Source organism: Onychomys torridus, chromosome 15, assembly GCF_903995425.1.
Source record: "Onychomys torridus chromosome 15, mOncTor1.1, whole genome shotgun sequence".
Lineage (NCBI taxonomy): Eukaryota > Metazoa > Chordata > Mammalia > Rodentia > Cricetidae > Onychomys > Onychomys torridus.
The window spans coordinates 49,797,864-49,820,364 of record NC_050457.1 but is presented as its reverse complement, the minus strand read 5'-3'; the positions used below and the strand labels follow the sequence as shown (position 1 = coordinate 49,820,364).

General features: G+C 39.7%; 1 protein-coding gene across 1 annotated transcript in view; it reads left to right on the top strand.

The window, feature by feature from the left end:
- The window catches only part of Ttc23l (tetratricopeptide repeat domain 23 like), a 60,796-nt gene that overhangs the window by 30,782 nt on the left and 7,513 nt on the right, over positions 1 to 22,501 (top strand). The window contains exons 9-11 of the mRNA XM_036207354.1: positions 7,190 to 7,314; positions 14,021 to 14,164; positions 21,050 to 21,132. Of these exons, the coding sequence (XP_036063247.1) occupies positions 7,190 to 7,314; positions 14,021 to 14,164; positions 21,050 to 21,132 (352 nt within the window). The remainder of the gene's footprint in view (positions 1 to 7,189; positions 7,315 to 14,020; positions 14,165 to 21,049; positions 21,133 to 22,501) is intronic.

The window sequence follows — 22,501 nt, the reverse complement described above, 5'->3', positions numbered from 1 at the left end:
CTTCAATAATCAAGAGAGTGTGGTGATATCAAGATCAGTATTACTACAACATAACTCAGAGTCCATAGATAGACCTATATGAATATGACCAGTTAACTTTTGATAAAGGTACAAAAGAAATTCAATAAGAAAAGCATAATCCTTTAAGTATTAAGACGATTGGACATTCACATAAAAATAACAAGTTAGAATTCTTGCTTTTTTATATCATACATAAGCACTGACTCATAGTCTCATGTCCTAATGTAATAACTAAAGTTTATATAGAAAGACAGTCAAAAGAGATAAAAAAAACCTGCATAAAAATTAAATATAAATGGTCAATAATCATGAAAAAAATATTAATCAAGAAGTGAATAAATAGTGGTGAGCTATGGTAGTTCAATGCCTGCAATGTCAAAACTCAAGATGCTGAGAAAGAAGGACTGTGAATTTGAGATCAGTCTGGCCTATATGGTGGGAAGAGAGGGAGAAGAGGGAGAGACAGAGAACTAAAGATATGCTTTTTTCCTATTGAAGTCTTAAATGATGATGATCGGCTTGGTGGCAGCAATTTGATTCAAACTCTGGATAATAACTTGGCAGGGTATTGCACATCTTAGTGTATATAACTTCTTTTTTTAATTTTTACTTATATGACTATGTGCAGGTATGTGCATGTGAGTGCAAGTGCTCTTGAGGCCGGAGATGTCAGATCCCTCAGTGACTGAAGTTACAGTGAGCTGCCCAGTGGGGGTGCTGGGAACTGAACTCTGGTCCCTAGAAGAGCAGCACAGGCCCTCCACTGCTGAGCCATCTCTCCAGCCCCTCAAAATGTGTATATCTTTAGAACAGCAGTGAGATCAAGTTCTCACCTAGCCTGTGTACGTTTTATTTAGTCTTAAAAACGAGGATTTAAAAGTTAGATGATAGGCTAGATGCTGCCTCTGTGTGTTCTGGTGAAGGACAAAACATAGGAAAATATCGATTTTATTTCAAGCAGAGAAAGAAAGAGCTGCAGAAACTCACAAAGGAAGCAAAAGGAAACCTTAAAGGCAGAAGATCAGTGATGCAGGGAGGCTTAATGCAGCTCCAGCTGCTGGATGCAGGGAGGCTGAATGCAGCTCCAGCTGCTGGATGCATGGAAGCTGAATGCAGCCCCAGCTGCTGGATGCATGGAAGCTGAATGCAGCCCCAGCTACTGGATGTATGGAAGCTGAATGCAGCCCCAGCTGCTGGATGCAGGGATGCTGAATGCAGCTCCAGCTGCTGGATGCAGGGAGGCTGAATGCAGCTCCAGCTGCTGGATGCATGGAAGCTGAATGCAGCCCCAGCTGCTGGATGCATGGAAGCTGAATGCAGCCCCAGCTACTGGATGTATGGAAGCTGAATGCAGCCCCAGCTGCTGGATGCATGGAAGCTGAATGCAGCCCCAGCTGCTGGATGTATGGAAGCTGAATGCAGCTCTAGCTGCTGGATGCAGGGAGGCTGAATGCAGCTCCAGCTGCTGGATGCAGGGAAGCCAAATGCAGCCCCAGCTGCTGGATGCAGGGAGGCTGGATGCAGGGAGGCCGATGCAGCCCCAGCGGCTGTTCTGGGTTGGTGGTGTGTTGAGAACAGAAGCAACTTGCCTCTTCCTTGCTGAGCACTGAGAATCTAACAGTAGGCTGTTCATATGATCCTAAAATAAAACCAGAAGAGATACATCCTTCAACAGATGCACACATCATAACACAAGGATAAAAGAGACATAAAAGGCAAAATTACTCCCAAACATGCCAACCCCCCAGTTACCTAAAATGTAAAAATGGCCTCAGCTCACCACCAATAAAGAGATACACAGCAGCTGGCTGGATTTGAAAGAAGACCAAGACACATACCTCATTGGTGGTCTTAGTTAGGGTTTCCATTGCTGTGACCAAAGCAACTTGGGTGGAGTTTATTTTGCTTATATTTCTGCATCATAATCCATCATCAAAGGAAGTCAGAGCAGGAAAATGGAGGCAAGAACTGAAGCAGAGGCCACGGAGGGGAGCGGCTTACTGTGTTACTCCTCTGGAGTTGCTCAGCCTGCTTTCTTGCAGCAACCCATGACCTACCTCCCAGGCGTGGCACCACCCACAATGGGCGGGGCCTCCCCTCGCCCATCAATTACTAATTAGAAAATGTACCACAGGCTTGCCCACAAGCCAGTCTGTTGGGGACAAATTTTTTCCATTTTCCAAAATGACTCTAGTTTGTTGTCAAGTTGATATAAAAGCTAGCCAACTGGAAAAGACATCCACATACTGGGAGTCAAAGGATGGAAAACAATCTACCAAGTGGATATGAGACAAATGTAAGCTTACAAAGCTATTTTGATGTCTGATAGAGGAGACTTCAAACCTAAACTGTAAGAAATAAAGAAGACCACAGAGTACTAATAAAAGGAATGATAATCAAAAAGATCTAACAATGATAAATATATATGCATAAAATGGTAGGGCTCCTAATTTGATAAACTTTAATGAAGATAAAAAGTTCAGATAAGTTCTCATATAATAACAATGGGTTGTTTCATCTCTAAATAGGTCATTATACAAACTAAACGAAAAGAAACTTCAGTTAAATTACATCACAGCTCAAATGGACTTAATAGATACCCACAAATATACCTATAAAAATTCTTTGCAGCAGCCAATTTAACCTTCTATAAAACAGACACATCCTAGGCCACAAGTCAAACCTCACCATATTTTCTTGGATGTTATCTGATCATATCTCACCAAAACTAGAAATCAATAGCAAGAAAAAACAGAAATGCATGGGCCCGAACATTGAGTAAACCAGGAAACAATTAAAACTAATTTCTGGAATCAAATGAAAAGTGAAAGTATACATTACCAGAATCTTTGTGATACAGCTAAGGCAGTTCCCAAGGAACCTTTGTACTCAAGGGTCCTTACGTTTAAAAACCGGAGGCCAGGTGTGTTGGCACAAGCCTTTAATCCCAGCACTGGAGGAAGCAGGGGCAGGTGGTTTCCAGTGACTTTGAGGCCAGCTTAGTCTACATAGTAAGTTCTAGGACATCCAGGGCTATGTAGAGAGACTGTGTCTCTAGTTATTTGATTAATTATTAATACAAGACAAAATATGAATGCTCTTAAATGACATAATGCTGCACTTCAAAGTCATATAAGAACCAGAACAATCCAAACTAAACTCTATAGATATCAAGAAATAATATGTTAGAGCAGAAATTAATAAAATTGACATAAAAAGAACAATATAAAGAATCAATCAGACACAGGGTTAGTTCTTTGAAAACTAAACAAGATTGAAAAACCTTTGCAAAAGAAAGGGGGAACACAAGTAAATACCACTGAAGATAAAAAGTGAGAAGTTAGTACAGAGTTCATTGAAATTCAAATAATTACCAGGAAATACTTTGAAAACCTGCAGTTCAAAAACAAAATTCCTAGAAAACCCAGAAGTGGAGAAATTCCTAGGCACATGTGGCTTATCAAAATTAAATCTAGAGGATATAAACTGCTTAATTAATTCCACAATAAAAATTGAAGCATTAATAAAAATATGGAATATAGGAAACTATTAGCTGGTAACTAGCACCACAGCTTCTCAGCTGTTACAGAAAATGGAAATGTTTGAACTCTGACAAGCTCCCAGTGCTAAATAAGGGAACAGCGACAAAAGGGAAAACTAGACAAATTTCCCTGATGAACACAGACACAAAAAATTTCCATAGAATTAATGTTGCAAATCAACTTCAAGGATACATTAAGAACATGTTGGTTTGATTCCAGGGAAGAAAGGTTGAATCAAGATATGTAACTGCTACACAGTAAATAAAATACAACGCATAAATAAAAGACAGAAACTTCACAATCATCTCTACCAATGCAGAAAAGGTCCTCAAAAACATTGTGTTCCTTCTTGATAAAAGTCTATGAAAACTAAGAATAGAAGGAACATGGTTGAATACAATAGGCCATATATGACGAATCCATGGCCACCATTATAACAAATAAGGGAAACAGCCCATTTCCTCTAAAATCGGGAATGAGACCAGGGTGTCCACTCTCTTGGCTTTTATTGAATTATAGAGCTCAAAGTCTTAATTAGATCAATAGAATGGGAGAAAATGGGAGAGGGAGAGGAGGAGGGAGAGAGAGAGAGAGTGTGTGTGTGAGAGACAGAGAGAGGGAGAGAGGGAGAGAGAGAGAATACAAATAGGAAAGAAGTTAAAATTTCTCTATTCATAGAGGACATGGTCCTTTACTTAAAATACACTGAAGATTCCCCTTTCGAACTCTCAGATATAATAGCAAAGTAGTAGGATACAAAATCAGCATAGAAAATCAATATGCCAATAACAAGAGAAGTCAGGGGGAAATTCTGTTCACAGATAAAAAGCAACAACTCAGAATAAACTTAACTGCGAAGGTGAAGGATTCTACAAAGAAAAATTTTGAACACTGAAAAACGAAGCCAGAGCAAACACTAGAAGGTGCAAAAAGCCTCCCATGTTCATGGATTGAAGAAGTAATATTTTGAAAAGGACTATATTAGTGAAAGTAATGCACAGACTCAGCGCAGCGCTCATTAAAATCCCAATGATATACTTCATAGCACAAGGGGGGGATCCTAAAATTCACAAGGAAGTACAAAAGACCTTAAACAACTAAGGCAATCCTTACTAGAAAGAGTCATGTTGGAGGTGTCATAAACCTGATCTCAAAGTATATCACAGACCCCAGAAACTAAAACAGCACTGTGCTGGCACAAAGAGACAAGGTGCAAAGGAATAGAAAAATCACCTAGGAAAAAAACTACACAGCTCCAGTCAGTTATTTTTTGACAAAAGAGTCAAAAACATACATTGCCAGGAAAAAGGAAAAGTAGTTCCTTTAACCAATGATGCTGGGGGAACTGCTGGTCGGCGTGTGGCATAGTGAAATCGGGTCCTGGGATACAATTAGGAGGGTAGCATGGCTGCCTGCACATTGAGCCTCGGTTGGAGCCCCAGCACCTCACAAAACTGGCACAGTGCTGCGCACCCTCTGTCCAGTACTCAGAAGCTGAGCAAGAGGACCGAAAGTTCAAGGTCATCCTCTGCTACGTAGAGAGTTTGGAGCCAGCCTGGGATACGTGATGCCCTGCTTCATGGAAAGAACAGAAAAGGAGTCCTGTCTCCTATCCTGAACAAAAACTAATTCATAATGGGTCAAAGACCTAAACATAGGACCTAGTCTTGAAACTGCTATTGGAAAACATGGGAAACACTTCAAGATATAGGTATAGTCAAGGACTTTCTGAAAATAACTGTAATAATAATTGCACAGGAAACAATCCCATAAACTGACCAGTGGAATAACATGACATTAGAAAGCTTCTTACAGCAAATAAAATAATTATCAGAGTGAAGAGATAGCCTACCAAAGGAGGTAAAATATATAAGATTAATATAAATTAAAGAACTACAGAAATTAAACACCAAAACCCACCCCAATCAAGCAATGAATGTTATAATACACTTAAACAGTTCTCAAAAGAAGAAACAAAATGGTCGATATTTGAAATTAAGAAAATGCAAATTAAAATTAATTTGAGATTCTGACCCACCCCACTAAGAATGGCTTTTATCAGAAAACAAGCAAGCAAACAAACAAACAAACAAACAAACAAACAAAAAACCCTACTGGCCAGGATGTGTGAAAAGAACCTTTATACACCACTAATGAGAATGTAAAACTTGCAAAGCCTCTCTGGAAATCAGCATGAAGTTCTAAAAAAAAAATAAAATAGAACTTCCTTATGACCCAGCTATACCACGCTTAGGTGTATAACCAAACCAAAGATGCTTAAGTCAGTATCCCAGAGACATTTGCATATCCATTTCATTGCTGCACTTGTTCATAATAACCAGTGTACTGGCTGGTTTTGTGTGTCAACTTGACACAAGCTAGAGTCATCAGAAGAAGGAGTCTCAGCTGAGGAAATGCCTCCTTGAGATCCAGCTGTAAGGTGTTTTCTCATTTTGTGATCAATGGGGGTGGGGATGGGGGTGGGCAGCCCATGGTGGGTAGTCCCTTCCCTGGGCTGGAGGGCCTGGGTTCTATAAGAAGGTGGGCTGAGCAAGCCATGATGAGCAAGCCAGTAAGCAGTATTCCTCCATGGCCTCTGCATCAGCTCCTGCCTCCAGGATCCTGTCTTGTTTGAGTTCCTGTCCTGATTTCCTTCAGTAGTGAACAGCAATGCTGAAGTGTATAGCCTGTAGACCCCTTCCTCCCCAATTTGCTCTTTGGTCATAATGGTTTGCTGCAGCAATCGAAACCTTAACAAGACAGCCAGGAAAAGAAACCAGCCTAGATGTTCTTTACATATATAGAGAAACCAGAGAACAACTTGCAGGAGTCAGTGCTCTCCTTCCATCATGTGGGATGTTGGGGTTGAATTCAGTTCCTCAGGCTTGACCATGCTGCCATCCTCACTGAGCCATCTCACTGGCTCCATTAATAGCAAGAAAGTACAAGCTTTCCAACTAAGGACAGGAGTAAGGCAGAGATGATCTTCCCTCAACACTCCTTTTCAACATCATATTAGAAGTCCTAATGCAATAGGACAAGAAAAGAAGACATGTGCTATTTAGGAATAAGAAATAAAACCTTTATTTGAAGATGATCCAATGATCTAATTTGGGAAACTAAAAAATCATTATCATCACCATCATCATCAACTCTCCTGAAACTAATGGACTATAGATAATATGCAGAATTCTAGGTTAATATACAAAAAATCCAGTCACTGTGATTATGACAAAAACAGACAAGTGGAATTTCTTGACTGCTGGAATTATAGGAGTGAGCTACCATATTCTGGCTACAACAGTGAATTTTTAAACAGAAAATAAATTGCCAAGTCATATCTCTGAATACATACATACACTCATGTGTATACATTAAAGATATCTAAATAAAAACTATTGAACTGATGCACCTTCCCCCTACTTGAAATACATGCACACATTTTATCATAAGACTGTCATCTGATTCTAGCCCATCCTGTCTTGGACTTTTTGAAGGTCTTTGTGAAACCTGAGATAGGAGCAGGCACACACTTTAAGCATGAAAATGTCAATGGAGCCCAAGCTGATAACAGACATCTGTGAAGGCTTGAAGTTTACTTTAAATAATCCTTTCCATTTTTCCAGATGCTGTTGAGATATATTTCATAAAAAGTATTAGTACATATCAAACATTGGGCTCTGAAGATTATGAAACTCTCACCACCATTGAAGACTTTTGTACATGGCTCATCCAAAATGGAGCAAAACAGGTAAAGGTTACCAAGTCATAAACATGATTCCTATTTTATTTGTTAGATATAGATGGCCTTTTTGTCTCACAGTTCAGAAATTAGAGATCACACAAGTCTCAGATACAGCTGAGTGTCACACACAAGAAACTGCTGTTGCTTATGTTATCGATAAAATACTTTGCTTTTGTTGTGCATACATGAAGTCCTTTAAACCCAGAACATTTTAAGCTCTACCTCTGTAAGCTTACTAATTTGAATGAAAACTAGCCACCACCTTTGGATCTAACAGAAATGAATGATAAACAGCGCTGGTGATGGCGCTGGTTATGGCACTGATTACTGGAGGAAAGGCCACAGTCATGACAGAACCCACTATTAATTAGTTTCAGAGTTTTATTAGGAGGAAGGGTGTAGGAGAGCATGTGTGGAGGGCAGAGGGAAAGATCTTGGGGGGGGGGAAGAGAGTAGAGCAGAGAGAGAGGGTGGGGTCTGCGTCCAGCTTTTTAAGGGCTCCTGATGAAGCATGTGCTGATTGTGTGACCAAGTAGTTGCCAGCGCACACTGATGACGTAAGACACAAGACCCTTTGCTTAACTCCTGAACTGCACATGTACGGTCATGTAGCTGGAGTGAGGGCAGAATTCTAACACTAACTGCTTTAGTTTCTGGTTTTTTGTTTTTTATTTTTCACAGTGGTATTTCCCTTTCAGTATGACTTTCATCCCTTACTAGCCACAATCTCGTCTTTAAAGGTTATGTAAAATGTCTCAGGTGCTCTCATAGTTAGGATTTCTAGTGCTGTGACAAAACACCAAGACTATATGAAACTTTGGGAAGAAAAGGGTCTACTTCAGTCTAAAGTTCAGCAACACAGTCCATCGCTGTGGGAAGTTAGGGCATAAACCCACAGGGAGCAAACCTAGAAGTCGGAACTGAAGCTGAGGAGTGCTGCCTACTAGTTTGCTCCTCAGGGCTTGCCCAGCCTGCTTTCTTATAGCACCCAAGACCATGGGGCCAGGAGTGGTACCACCCACAATTAGCTGGACCCTCCCCATCAATCCCTAATAAAACGACCCACAGCTGAGGCATAGATGCATATTCTCAATTGAGGTTCCCTCTTCTTCAGCTTGTGTCCAGTTGACATTAAAACTAAGAGTACAGATACTGACAATTTTATTTAATGATCCCACCAGTCATTTGCTTAGGAAGCTGTGACCTAAGCTTTATGTATTTAAACACAGTGAAGACCTTTGTGTGTTGTGAAATTTCTTATGACTTTGAGCCGTCCAAACCAACCTTATACTTCCTCAGGCCAGTGGGAACAATTAATTGGATAGATCTGACATTGGCCATATGACAACTTGTACATTAAAAGTGAGTGTATAAGCATATGGTTAAGAATGTGTTTCCTTTCATTAATAAAAGCTTCTTTTATGCCACATATAAATATTTTTAAAACTAATGTTTTTTATTAACTAGTATTTGTAAAAATGAAAGACACATAGTGACTGTGACATGTTCTAATGGTTCAGAGGGTTAATTTTGAATCTCAGTACCATAGAATAATGCCATGTCTGTAATTTTACTTTCAGAGATGTGTTTTCCAGCCTTTGGTAGCTTTTTCTTGTTATATGATGGTGCAATGAACATCATGATCTTGTTTATGAAAGAATTCCACACATGGCGCTTCACAGCCCTCCTCTTCTAACCCCAGGTGCTCTCTAGGACAGCAAGCTCTTGGGAAAAGACAGAAAAGGCGAGAGTCCAAGTGATTACTAATCTATTATCAAGCAGGACTGTGAAGTGATGATAGCTTTGGCTTTAGAAACGAAGCTCCATAAGGGCAGGAACAGTGGTCTGCTGTGTTCACTGCTCTGTACCCAGTGTGTCAAACAGTAACTAGCACATAGTAGGTGCTCAATAAGTATTTCATGGAGCTGTTAATTTCATTGTACATCTTCTGCTTTAAAAAGGAATTCCTAGGTCAGGCCGTGGTGGTGCACGCCTGTAATCGCAGCACTTGAGAGGCAGAGGCAGGTGGATCTCTCTGAGTTCAAGGCCAGCCTGGTCTACAAAGCGAGTTCCAGGACAGGCTCCAAAGCTACAGAGAAACCCTGTCTCAAAAAAAACAAAAACAAAAACAAAACAAAACAAAAAGGAATTCCTTAGCCAACTTCCAAGCCTAATGTGAGCTATAGGCTCATTGTATATGAGCTACAGGCTCATTGTAGAGTACCAGAAGAGATGCATATGACTTGGTCATGTGTTCAACACAGTAGAAGAGAAGGAAATTTCCACAATCTAGTAAAGGCCACACATGAAAAGCCCATGCTGGTATCATAGTCTGTGGGGCAGCCTGGAAGCTTTTCCTCTGAATGTCAGAGAGTAAGAACAGGACAAGGATGCCCACTCTCCACACTTCCTTTCAATGTTGAGCTGAAAGCACCAGCCAAAGTGAGTAGGCCGGAAAAAGAGACAAACAGTACTCACATTAGAAAGAAGGCTGAATTATCTCTTCAGAATGATGAAATGTTATATGGAAGTCCTAAAGATATTCTCTCTCTCTCTCTCTCTCTCTCTCTCTCTCTCTCTCTCTCTCTCTCTCTCTGCCTCTCTTGTCCTCTTCTCTCTCTTGTTCATACACACTTAAAACTAATAAGTTCAACCAGTCTACAAAAGACAAAAGAAACACAAAATAGGTTTTGTATCTGTACACTATTAATGAAAAACTGAAAGTAAAGTCAGAAAATAATCCCATTTACATGAGTATTTTTTAAAAAAAAGGAGGACATACTTAGAAATAAATTTACCGAGTTAGGTAAAATATTTTCAAATACTGAGAAAAATAAACAGAAAAGTTTAACTATATCTACACTTTCCTATTCTGAAAAATACAAAGGCACCGAGTTTTGAGATTCCTGAATTATTGGCACTGAAAAGCAGTACTTGATATCCTTAAATATGTATTATTCAACACCCCTTACCCCTAAGGCTTAGGGAACATTGCAGGAGAGGAGATGATGGAAAGATTGTAAGAGCCGGGGGGGGGGGGCGGGAAGCAGTTTTACAGGGAGATGGTTTTCTCTAGACAGAACATGCATGCTGCATCTGTGAAAACAATAAAACCTGCACCAGACCACACCAGTGGACATACTGATGCGGGCAGGGTCGCTCCCAGGGTACACTCCCAGATGAAGACCTGAGCCAGTAGGTGACTGAGGAGGGAGGGATAATCAAGTTTTCCTCAGGGGTGAGTCCCCTAATATGTTGTCAAGCATACATGGTGTCCTCTACACCTGGATACATATGGAGAACTTGAGAGGGAAATGTGCGTGTGTGTGTGTGTGTGTGTGTGTGTGTGTGTGTGTGTGTGTGAGAGAGAGAGAGAGAGAGAGAGAGAGAGAGGGGGGGGGGATACATAGAAGAGCAATAACTAAACCTCTTCACTCTTTCTAAATAACACACATTGGTGTGTGGAAACACCAAGGACCATGGACAGCTAAAGCCATTCAAAGCAGAAAGAATCTAGCTGGAGCCATCACATCACCTGACTTCAAACTGTACTGCATAGTCATAGTGATAGATCGCATGGCCTTAGCACAAAAACAGACACAAAGATCAATGGAACATAATAGAAGACCCAGAGACAAACCCCAACACCTAATCTTGACAAAGGTGCCAAAAAACCTGCGCTAGGAAAACGATGAGCTCTTCTGTAAGCAGTGCTGGCAAAACTGGGTATCCCCTGGAGAAAAACCAAAGTAATTCTCCATTTCTCACTCTGAACGAAAGGGTTCTCAAACTGGATCAAAGGTCATAATTTAAAACCAGAAATGCTGATGCTGCTAACGGAAAACATTAAACAACAACAAAACAAAACAGAAACTTGAGGACATAAGTATAGGCAACACATTTCTAAATAGAACCTTGATAGCACAAAATCTGCTCCCAGGATCCACAGACCAAATTATGTGAGATTTGAAAGCTCCTCAATAGAAAAAGAAACCAGCAGGTAGTAACCACACAGCAAGGCTTAACCGTTCTTTCAGACAAAGGGCTGACATTAGAATAGATAAGGAAACACTAGACCCCAAAGGGGAGGAAACAGAAAACTCCACAATGAACTGAAAAGCAGTTCTCAAAAGAAGAAATACAAATGCCTAATAAATGTTTTTTAAAGTGAATAACATCTGGAGCCATCAGAGAAATGCAAATTAAAGCCTCGCTGGAATTCCATCTCACCGGAGTGAGAACAGTTAGAAAATCAAGAAAACACACTTCTAGAAATCTACGGCAGCAAATGCGGGCAATGGTGTGCTGAAAGAGGAACCATTACCTGCTGTCGGTGGAGATCGGTATAGAGGCCTCTCAAAGAAGTAAAACTAAAACTGCCACATAACTCAGCTATTCCACTCCTGGGCATATGCCCAACGGGCTCTCTGTCTTACCACAGAGATACTTGCAAATACACCTTTATTGCTGTTTGTTTCATAATAGCAAGGAAGTGCAATCAGCCTGGATGTCCATTGAGTAAAGAATGGATAATGGACATGTGGAACATCAGTGCTGTGACATTTAGTCAGCCAGTAAAGAAAGATGCTGGGAGACAGAGATAGGTGGATCTCTGTGAGTTCGAGGCCAGCTGGTCTACAAAGTGAATTCTAGGACAGCCAGGGCTACAAAGAAAAACCTTGTCTCATAAACAAACAAACAAACAAACAAACAACAAATAAATAAATAAATAAGGAAGGAGAGAAAGAAGAAAGAAAGAAAGAAGAAAGAAAGAAAGAAAGAAAGAAAGAAAGAAAGAAAGAAAGAAAGAAAGAAAGAAAGAAAGGATGGTCGGAGGGAGGAAGGAAGCAAGGAAGGAAGTTAGGAAGGGAGGAAAGAAAGGAGAGAAAGGAATAAAGAAGAAAAGTTTTCTGGAAGAGGGTGGAACTAGAATGCATTATATTAGGACATCATTTCTCAACCTGTGCGTCTCAGTTTGGGGGTAGCCTAAGACCATAGGAAAACACAGATATTTATAACAAAATTCATAGCCATAGCAAAATTACAGATATGAAATAGCAACAAAAATAATTTTATGGTTGAAGGTCACCACACCCCTGTATTGAAGGGTCGCAGCATTAGGAAGGTTGAGAACCACTGCACTAGAAGGGAGCCCTGGCTCAGAAGGACAAACGTCCTTGTCATATGTGGATCCTAACCTCTGTTAATGTGTGTATTCAGGCTCAACATGTTGGCACAGGCCTTTAATCCCAGAACTGCAAGAGAGAGGCAAGCAGAGCCCTGTGAGGCTAACCTGGTCTACATAGCAAGTTTCAGGCCAGGCACAACTACATAAAGAAAGCCAGCTTCAAAAGGGAAAGAGAATGTGTATCCGTATGGGAGTAAATATGAATAATGGCTAGGAAACTAGAAAGGAAACCACGACACCAGGAGAGGGCTTTAAAGGAAGTGGGTAGGGAAGACAGTGGACCAGAGAGGATGGAAGAATGATGGCGGGTGAGGAAGGAGGTGTATGGACCGCAGACGTGTGTGTATATGTAGGTGTAGAATTTGTCTAAATGAAATACGCATAAAAACCTCAGGAAATCTGCTACTTTGTAAGTTAATTTAAAAATTATATTTTATATATTTTTAAAAAGACAAAATATTGGAAGGCAAATGCAGACAATTGACATGATGAATGGTTTATGTTGGTCTACACTGAACTTTCTGCTGTGGAGTGAGTAGATTAGAGAGAGCATTGTCATGGAAGATGAGTGACCTAGGGTGGTGGTGGCACACGCCTGTAATCCCAGCACTCGGGAGGCAGAGGCAGGAGGATCTCTGTGAGTTCGAAGCCAGCCTGGTCTACAGAGCGAGATCCAGTACAGCCAGAGCTACACGGAGAAACTCTGCCTTGAAAAACAAAACAAAACAAAACAATGTCCAAGTTATGAAAGAGAAGAGGGAGGAAAGAACTGTTATGGAGAAGAAAGAATTACAAAAGCAAAAATGCAAACTATGATCAGACACTCCGCTTTTTAAAATTATAAATAATATTATTGAATAATTGGAAAATGTACGTGTTTGGTTAATAGTATTGTATCCTTATAACATTAGTGTGACAATGTTATTGCTATATAGAACAGTCTTGCTCTGAGAAGATATGGGGTTCAATATTTAGGAATAAAATTTCTCTATGTCTATAATTTATTTTTAATAACAATGTATGCACATTTCATATATACATACATATATGTATATTTAAGAAGGAACAATAAAATAAACGTGGGGGAATGGTACTCACTTGTGAATCTAGGTGAAAATTTTCTAAGTGTTGATTCTGCTATTCTTTGGCTTTTCTGAAAGTTTGTAAAGTGGAAGAAACAAAGAGTTGGGGCTATGGAATGTAGGCTGGCATGGAACCCTGACCCTGTGGCCAAAGTGATCTTGAGAAAGAGCTTAGCTTTTATTAGGCCCCTTCCCACTGTCTATAAAGTAAGTACAGTGATAGCCCTTATCCCATGGAATATTGTGAAGATTAACTGACACTGTGGATTAACTGGCATTAACTGTCATTGTTAACATTAATTCATAATATGGTAGAGTACTTGGGTGAGTCATCATAACTGACTGTTTCTGACTGACTGTGAAATTGTGGGGTAAAAGGACCCTTTTCACAATACCCATGTCGTAGCCATGGTTAATTTTGTTTTTAATTTATATCCCCTAGGTGGCTTACAAACTGCTAAAGTATACACTAAACTCTCGCACCTATGGTGACTGTGGTAAGAAAGTAGCCGAGACCTTTTATAACATGGGCAGCATCTGTTTTGCCAAAGGAGACCTTAGAAATGCGATTCAGCTGCTAAGGAAGGTGAGCGAAGAAATGCAACGTCTAGCTGACTTTGTTACATTTTTTTTCATGGACTTATTATAAGCAGGATATGGGGAATTGTGTGTGTACATGTATGTGTATTATTCAGAGATCTCTATAGGAACAGAGCTAATAGCATGAAACACACACACACACACACACACACACACACACACACACACACACACACACACGGATGTATTAGAGTGGCTTCCAGGCTGAGGTCCAGCTAGTCCAACCACGGCTTTCTACCTGCACAAAGTCCAAGAATCTAGTAGTTGCTCAGTCCATGATGCTGGATGTCTCAGCTGGTCTTCAGTATATGCTGGGATCCTAAAGAAGTAGGCTCTAATGCTGGTGATGGGATGGACTTGCCAGCAAGAGCAAGGGCAAGCAGGCAAAGAGCAAAAGCTTCTTTCTTCTATATCCCAGCAAGGAGGTGTGACCCAGATTAAGGGTGGATTTTTCCACCTCAAAAGACCTCGATTTTTTTTTCTATTTAAAAGGGTTTTTTTTTTTTCATTTTGCATACCAACCACAGATTCCCCTCCCTCTCCTCCTCCAGCTCTCCCCCACTTCCTCTCCACACCCCCCATCCACTCCCCAGAGAGGGTAAGTGGGGAGTCAACAAAGAAAAGACCTAGATAAAGGTGGGGCTTCCCATTTCAAATGGTTTGATTTAATTAAGAAAAATCCCTTATAGTTGTACCCACCCGCCTGAGTTTTATAGTTAATTCCAGATGTAGTCAGGTTGACAATCAAGAACAGCCATCACAATATGTATATCTTTTCCAATTTTTTAAAAACCTTTGTAAGGTATATAACCAGAGAGTAGGCCAACAGAACAAAAAGCTAAAGACTCAGTGTGTTAAAACCGGGCATGGTGGTGCACTCCTCTGGTGCCTGGACTCGGAGGAAGAGGCAGGCGGATCTCTGTGAATTTGAGGCCAGCCTGGTCTACAGAGAGAGTTCCAGGACATCCAGGGCTACAGAGAGAAACCTTGTCTCAAACACACACACACACACACACACACACACACACACACACACACACACACACACACCAGAAAGACTTCAAGGAGAGCATGAGCACAGAGCCTACAAAGTCAGAAAACTGCTCACTGAAAAGACGACCATTTGAGGCCCACAGATGAGATGGAAAAAAAGCTAAGGGTGAAGTGAGAAAGGACTTCCGGGGAAGCAACAGACCAATAAACACTCAAGGCTACTGTGGTGATGGGGAAAATGAAGAGTCTGTGTGCACAGATGTTGAACAGTGTTCCTCAGATCTAAAACCGAAACGTAGTGCAAGGATCAAAAATCAAATTCCTGAGCTGCACCCACCTGCCTGTTTGGTTCAGAGCTTCTGAGTTGTGTCTAGAGGCTGGCTTTCTGTTTTGTTTTTTAATATGACAGAGGCGATTTTTAACATCTTGTTGATTTTAAAGATCAATGATTTATATGATGAATTACAAAGGCTCCTCTAAGAACTTACAGTGTAAATTATCATGAGAAAATGGTTGATATGTTACAAGTAAGAACTTTAAGAACTGTATGGATTTCCAAAGAAGAAATTAGAATAAGTAATAAATAGACCTAGTAAAGAGTTCACTGAGAAACCTTTCTGAAATAAAAAAGGTCCTTACTATATACATTATAAAGGTGTTACAGTTCAGATCCAAAATGTCTCCACAGACTCATGCTTTCGACACATGGTCCTCAGCTCATGACACAATTTAAGGAGGGTGTGAAACGTGGCATGATCCCTAGCTGGTGGAAGGTCACTGGGGGCTGGCCTGGAAGGTTATGACTGCCTCTGGTTTCAGGCTAGCTTACCAACATCCTGACTGCAATGTGAGTCTGCTCTCAATGAGACTGAAATGGACTGTGCTAATGAAGACTGGGGTGGGTCAGGAACTGCCCCCAGAACTGCAAAGGAGAGAAGAGTCTTGAATATTATTAAGGACCAGCCTTAATAATCTTCTTTTTCCCAGGGGCCCAGAAGAGAGGCTACGAACAGCAAAAATTATTTTGGGGGAAAGAATCTAAGTACACTGAGCTCTTTTGTTCATCTACTTTATTCCTCTGGGATAAAATTCTGTTCACACAGCTTCAGTTCTGCTCTCGTGTCTAGCTCCTTTATCTTCTGTTCCCTCTAAGTTCTATCTTAATTCTCTCATCTTAGTTTTGCCCCATCTAGGTTCTCATCCATTTAGTTCCTTCCCATCTTAGCTCCTCTCCCATCTCCTTTCCAATCTTGTTCTTCCTCATCTTGTTCTTCTCCATGCCCCCTCGTCCTCATCTTCCATCTCATTCCTCTTATACTCCCTTCTAGCCCTTCAATCTAGTATTTCCATCTCAGTTTGTTCCTCTCCAGTTCATATCCATCTAGTTCTTCCATTCTCTTTTCTCTTCTCTGTCTAGTCCTTGCTCTGAAGGTAAAACTGCCTTTTATCCCTTTGGCCCTTGTCTCTCCAAGCTATCTCTGCTCCCACAGCTTCTGGCAGGGCAGAGGAAGTGTGCTCAGTCACTAGGCAACTTGGCTAAGCAACTTCTGTCACAGCTAGATGTACCTGTAAGCTGGAACCCTTTAGTTCTGAGTTAATTGTTAAGAGTGGACCTAAAACTAGAGATAAGACTTTGGAAAGGAAAAGGTTAAGCTTAATTAGCACATCCCCCAGGCCTTCTTAACAGATAGTCTGGATGCTTAAGTCTGTTCTTAGCAAGTACAGAGGTATCTCTGATAAGATACTTGCGTCAGTACAGGGATGGTCCTGGCCGGATGCTGCTAATGACAATAATTACAGAAAGGCCTGAAGTTAGGAATCCTGGTTGCATTACTGCTCAGAAGATTATCTAAATATTCCTTTAGTAGAGGGGAAATTGTGCCCAAAGAACTATGGAAAAGCTACAGTAGCACACAAGAAATTCATAGTAGGAAACCACTAATAATCAAAAGTCAATATTACCAAGACTCCTTGAGCTTTGGTGTGACCTTTGGAAGACCCTTGGCTTCTTCCAGGTATTAGCTTGTCATAATCAGCTGAAATACTACTTCATATATTTTTGCAGCTTGCAGCAGGAGAGAGCATCAGCTTTAGATGCTGAGCAAAGACTCTTTGTCAGACAGAGGAAGAGAAACATGTGGATATATTTCTAGTGGTACTTTTGGCTGATGTCTTTCTTGGTAATCTCAGGTTCCACATAAAAGGAATCAAATGGTTAATTCACAAAATTTAAAAAAGACAGATATTTAGAAGTTATAATCTGTGATGGAATAATTTTAATTAATGTCTAGTAAATGTACATCATATTGGGAGGTGTGCAATTTGATCAGCTCTATATACAGATGAAACTGTTGCTCCAATCAATACAATGTGTATAGCAGCTACTCCCAGATGTACCCTAATATCCCTGTGTAGTTCATCAATTCCACATTATCTACTGATACTGGCAGAACAGCAGCAACAACCAAACCAAGCAAAAAAAAAAAAATTAAAAATTAAAAAAAAACCAAAAAACCAGAAACATGGGTCAATGGAATTGAGGACCTAGAAATAAACCTATACATCTATGGAGGCATAATCTTTGACAAAGGTGTTAAAAACATGCATTGGAAAAAAGACAGCCTCTTCAACAAATAGTGCTGGGAAAATGTATACCTACCTTCAGAACAATGAAACTAGATCTGTGAGACACAGCTAAGGAAGTTCTAAGAGGAAAATTCATAGCTCTGAATGCATACATCAAAACACATTGATATCTAAAATATCTTAATGTACCTGAAGGTTTTAGAAAATCAAAACAAGCCAAACCCAAAGTAGCAGGCTACAAGAAATAACGAATGTCATGCCATTCATGAATGTATTGGATATGGATCCATACTAGATGCCCACCAACATACAAATGTATAAAGGAAATATGGCGTGTAAACATATTAGAATTTTATTGAGGAAAGATATTGTCACATTACATTTTTCTCATCTGTTGAAACTGGAGTATGTGTGTGTGTGTGTGTGTGTGTGTGTGTGTGTGTGTGTGTGTGACATGAAAGTAGAAAAATAACTATGAGGAGAAGAGTCTAAAGAGAAGGCGAAAGGGGAACAAAACAGCATGGTGGAAATGTGTAATGAAAGCCGAAGGATGCACTATTTGGGGTGAGAAAGGGGTCACTCATAAGGGGAAACTGGGCCAAGCAAGAATGAAGTAAAATGTATATACATATGGAAATGGAAATATCACAATGAAACCTGCTGCTCTACATGCTAACAAATTTAATGAAGATTTCTCTGTGTGACCAGATTCTTCTGTCCCATTGATTTGTCTGTCTGTGTGCTAACACATATTGAAGAGTGTAGCTTTAAAACAAGGCTGAAATTGGGGATGTTCTAGCTCTCATTCATATTTGTTGATGGTATTATGGAATTTTTGACATTTCCAGAGGAATTTTACAGTTACTATGTCAATTCATATTTGAAAACTTGCTGGAATTTTGACTGAAATTGCATAGAGAGCCTAGATTTGTTTATAGAGATTTGGCATTTTAATGATGTTTGTTATCTCTCTCAAGAACATGGATTTCAGAATCTAAATTATAGTTTATTTGCAATAATATTATGTAGTATATGTCTTGTACATATTCTCTCATATTTATTTGATTTTGCATTTTTATCCTATTTAAAATACATTACTTTGAACTTCACTTTCTGATTGTTTGTTGTTGGTATACGGACACACTATTGATTGGGCTTTGTATAACCTTGTGTCTCATGACCTTGATACATTTGCTTAACTTGTTAGTTCCAGTACTGTGTTGTAGATTTTCTACAGAGATAGTCCTATCATGTGCTAATAAGTACTGTATCTTTTATTTCAAGCTGGATGATTTGTATTTCTTTTTATCTTACTGCACTGTTGAGAATACAGAAGCTGTGTCAAGTAGACCATATGAGAACAGATACATTTGTCTGATCCTAAACTTTGTGAAAGAATTTAGACTTTTATTATTAGAGTTGGTGTTAGCTGTAGATCTTTTCAGATATTGTATTATGTTGAAGAAGTTTCCATTTCCTTCTGAGTTGGCAAGATATTTTAATTAGAAATAGATGTTGAATACTATGAAATTATTATTCTGTCTATACTGAGATGATCCATGGCTAGTTTCTAGTTCCATTTCTGTGTCTTCAAGTTCTCTATTTTTTTTTAATTTAGATTCAAAACAGTTGTTAATCCTACCCAGTTTATTTTCATGCCAGACATCTTTATTTCTAAAGTTTTTATTAGATCTCTCTCTCTCTCTCTCTCTCTCTCTCTCTCTCTCTCTCTCTCTCTCTCTCTCTCTCTGTGTGTGTGTGTGTGTATTCATGTCTCTGTTTAACCTTAAAAGAAACACACACACACACACACACACACACACACGAGTAGGGGAGTAAATGGAGAATGAATATAGTTCCAATGTACTTTCTTCTTCTCCTTCCTTCCTTCCTTCCTTCCTTCCTTCCTTCCTTCCTTCCTCTCTCTCTCTCTCTCTCTCTCTCTCTCTCTCTCTCTCTCTCTCTCTCTCTCTCTCTCTCTTTCTTTCTGTGACAGAGTCTCACTATAGCTCAGATTGGTCTTAAACTCATGATCCTTCTTGTTTCAGCTTCCAGTGTGCTGGATTATAGGAATGTGCCACTGTGCCTATATGTTTCTTGGTTAGTTAGGATTGGTTGTTTTTATCATTATGGGTCTCACTAGTTTTTATTTTTCATGCTGAGTGAGTAATCTTTGTTTGGATACTAGAGTCCTGGAACTCACTCTGTAAACCAGGGTGGCCTCAAACTCAGAGATCCTCCTATACCTGCCTCCCGAGTGCTGGGATTAAAGGCTGACATTATAGATCTTATTATTGGATATTGGATCTCATTGCTATTCTTGAAATTCATTCCAGTTAAAATACTTGTAAACAACTTGGTCATTTAGTCAAGGGTAAGAACAGGCACAAACTTGACCTGGTATAAATGCCAGGTATTCTGCCCAGCATCCCCTCCCGCAGATGACACCTTTTTGTGCATTCTGCAGTTTTCTCTCATGCAAGGGCTAACCTTTCCTACTTGAGGAGAACTCACTGCAGATAGGCATTGTTTTTCTGTCTCCTCTCTGTTACAATTTTCCAAGAGTCTACTTGGACTCTCAGCTCTATGAGAGATTCTGGTAAGCCTAATTTGGTCTCTCTTCTCTGTGTGATAGCCCAGACCAGAAACACAAAGCAGTAGCCTAGGACAATCATGCTGTTTACCATACTTTCTCTTTTTGGGATAATCACAGTCTTTTATTGTTTGATGTCTAGTGTCTTGAAAAAACAGTTAATGAATTTTCATACTTCCTATTGGTGTTTGAGATAGATATTAAATCTTGTTCTATTATTCCATTTTATGTGGAAACAAATGTCAGCAATAAAATGTCAAGAAACTTGCCTAAGAATAAAGTGGTTGGCATCAGACTACAGGGCAGCTTTGCCAGGCCTACATAGAGTTTAATTGAATCTATTTAGTTTGAGTTATTTAAAAAAAAAAAAAAAAAAACAAACCTGAGAGAAACCACTGTTGTAGCCACGTCTTAAGGAGGGACTCTATCACTTTTGGGTCCTGTTACTTTGGTCATTTGTAGCAATGGGTACAGTAAACTGGACTGCATATATATTACATGCAGGATACAGAAAATAAAGTGAGCCTTCAGTCCACACTGCTTTTCTCTTTGACCAGGAACCAATGGAATGAATTACAGGTATTTTCATATGTGAACTTGTGACCCCGCAGGTCCACTAGGCTGTTTCTGATTTTGGTTTGCAATTGACATTGACATGTTTGCTCTGCGTCTCTATAACCTGTTACGTTTCACTTACAGTGTCTGATGGTTCAAATTTTGATCTATGGAAGTAAGCATATTAAGAGCAGAGAGACTAAAAACCTCCTTACCCTATTGCAGAGGTAAGTTCTGCATCTGGATACAAACCATGTTGTCATTATGGGTATATAAACCAGCCTGTCTCTGATGCAGTCAGGTATTAGTGATTATCTAGTAAGGCAAAAATCTTACCTTAGATATGAGTTTTGTCAAATTCTATACTGGACATAATTAGTTCAGCTCTTATTAACTTAGGACCCAGACTTATAGGAGTTGGCTGTAATAATATGTAGTATATTACTACATATGCAAATACATTAAGCATATCATTCTCAGTGCTAAGAATTTTAGCCTAATTCTGCATGACAAATCTTTGTTGATAGTATGATAGCCACAATATTGTGTATTTATGGATTTCTACAAAGTCTATAAGTGAATACATTAAAATTATTTTTCTCATTGAGTATATCTAGGTCTCTAAGTATAAGGCAGGTATTTGGGCAGACTTAGCATGTTCAGATTATATATATTTAGGTTTAAGCCAAAGGGAATGCTTGGCAGAGATCTGCCCAGTTTTCTTCCCCTTTCTTATCATTGATACTTACATATCTCAATGTGATATTGATCTTGAATTGTTCCCTTCTAAGAAAAAAGAGACTAAAATTGTTAAATGTTTGCTAAAACCTCCAACTGAGCTAGGTCCTGCTTAGAAACAATTTCATTTAAACTTCTATAACTACTCAATATGAAACTCTCATTTGTCAGAATGGATCCCAAGGTTCTGAAGATTTTTCTCAAAGCTACAGTCTTAGAGATTTGGACCTAAGTAAATGTGACCCTAAAAGTGGTATGCTTTTCTCAGAAAGTTCTTTAACAAAGAGGTTAGTGGTTTATGAGTATCTTTGTTAGGGTTTCTATTGCTGTGAAGAGGCACCATGAACATGGAAACTCTTATAAAGAAAAAACCATTTAATTGGGATGGCTTACATTTTTAGAGGTTTAGTCTATTATCATCATGGTGTGATATGGTGGTATGCAGGCAGACATGGTGCTGGAGAAGCAGTTGAGGGTCCTGCATCTGAGACACTGGGCATGGCTTGAGCATATATGAGACTTCAAAGCCTGCCTCTACAATGCCATACTTCCTCCAGCAAGGCCACACCTACTCCAACAAAGCCACACCTCCAAATAGTGCCGTTTCCTATGAGCTTATGGGGAAAATTTACATTCAAACTACCACAATGGGTGAGGTTGGGACTCTGATTTCATTCACCAGAAGTGGTTCCTAATCAATCCATTCTCAGCAGACACATCAGGTTAATCAGGTGGGAGAGATGAGCTTGAAGAACAGTTGTAGCCCATTCTACCCACTCCAGCCTCAGTCAGCCACACTTCAGGTAGGTTCTGAAGAAGGTTATTGCCTTCATCATCCAGGGACTTGGGTTCCTCAGC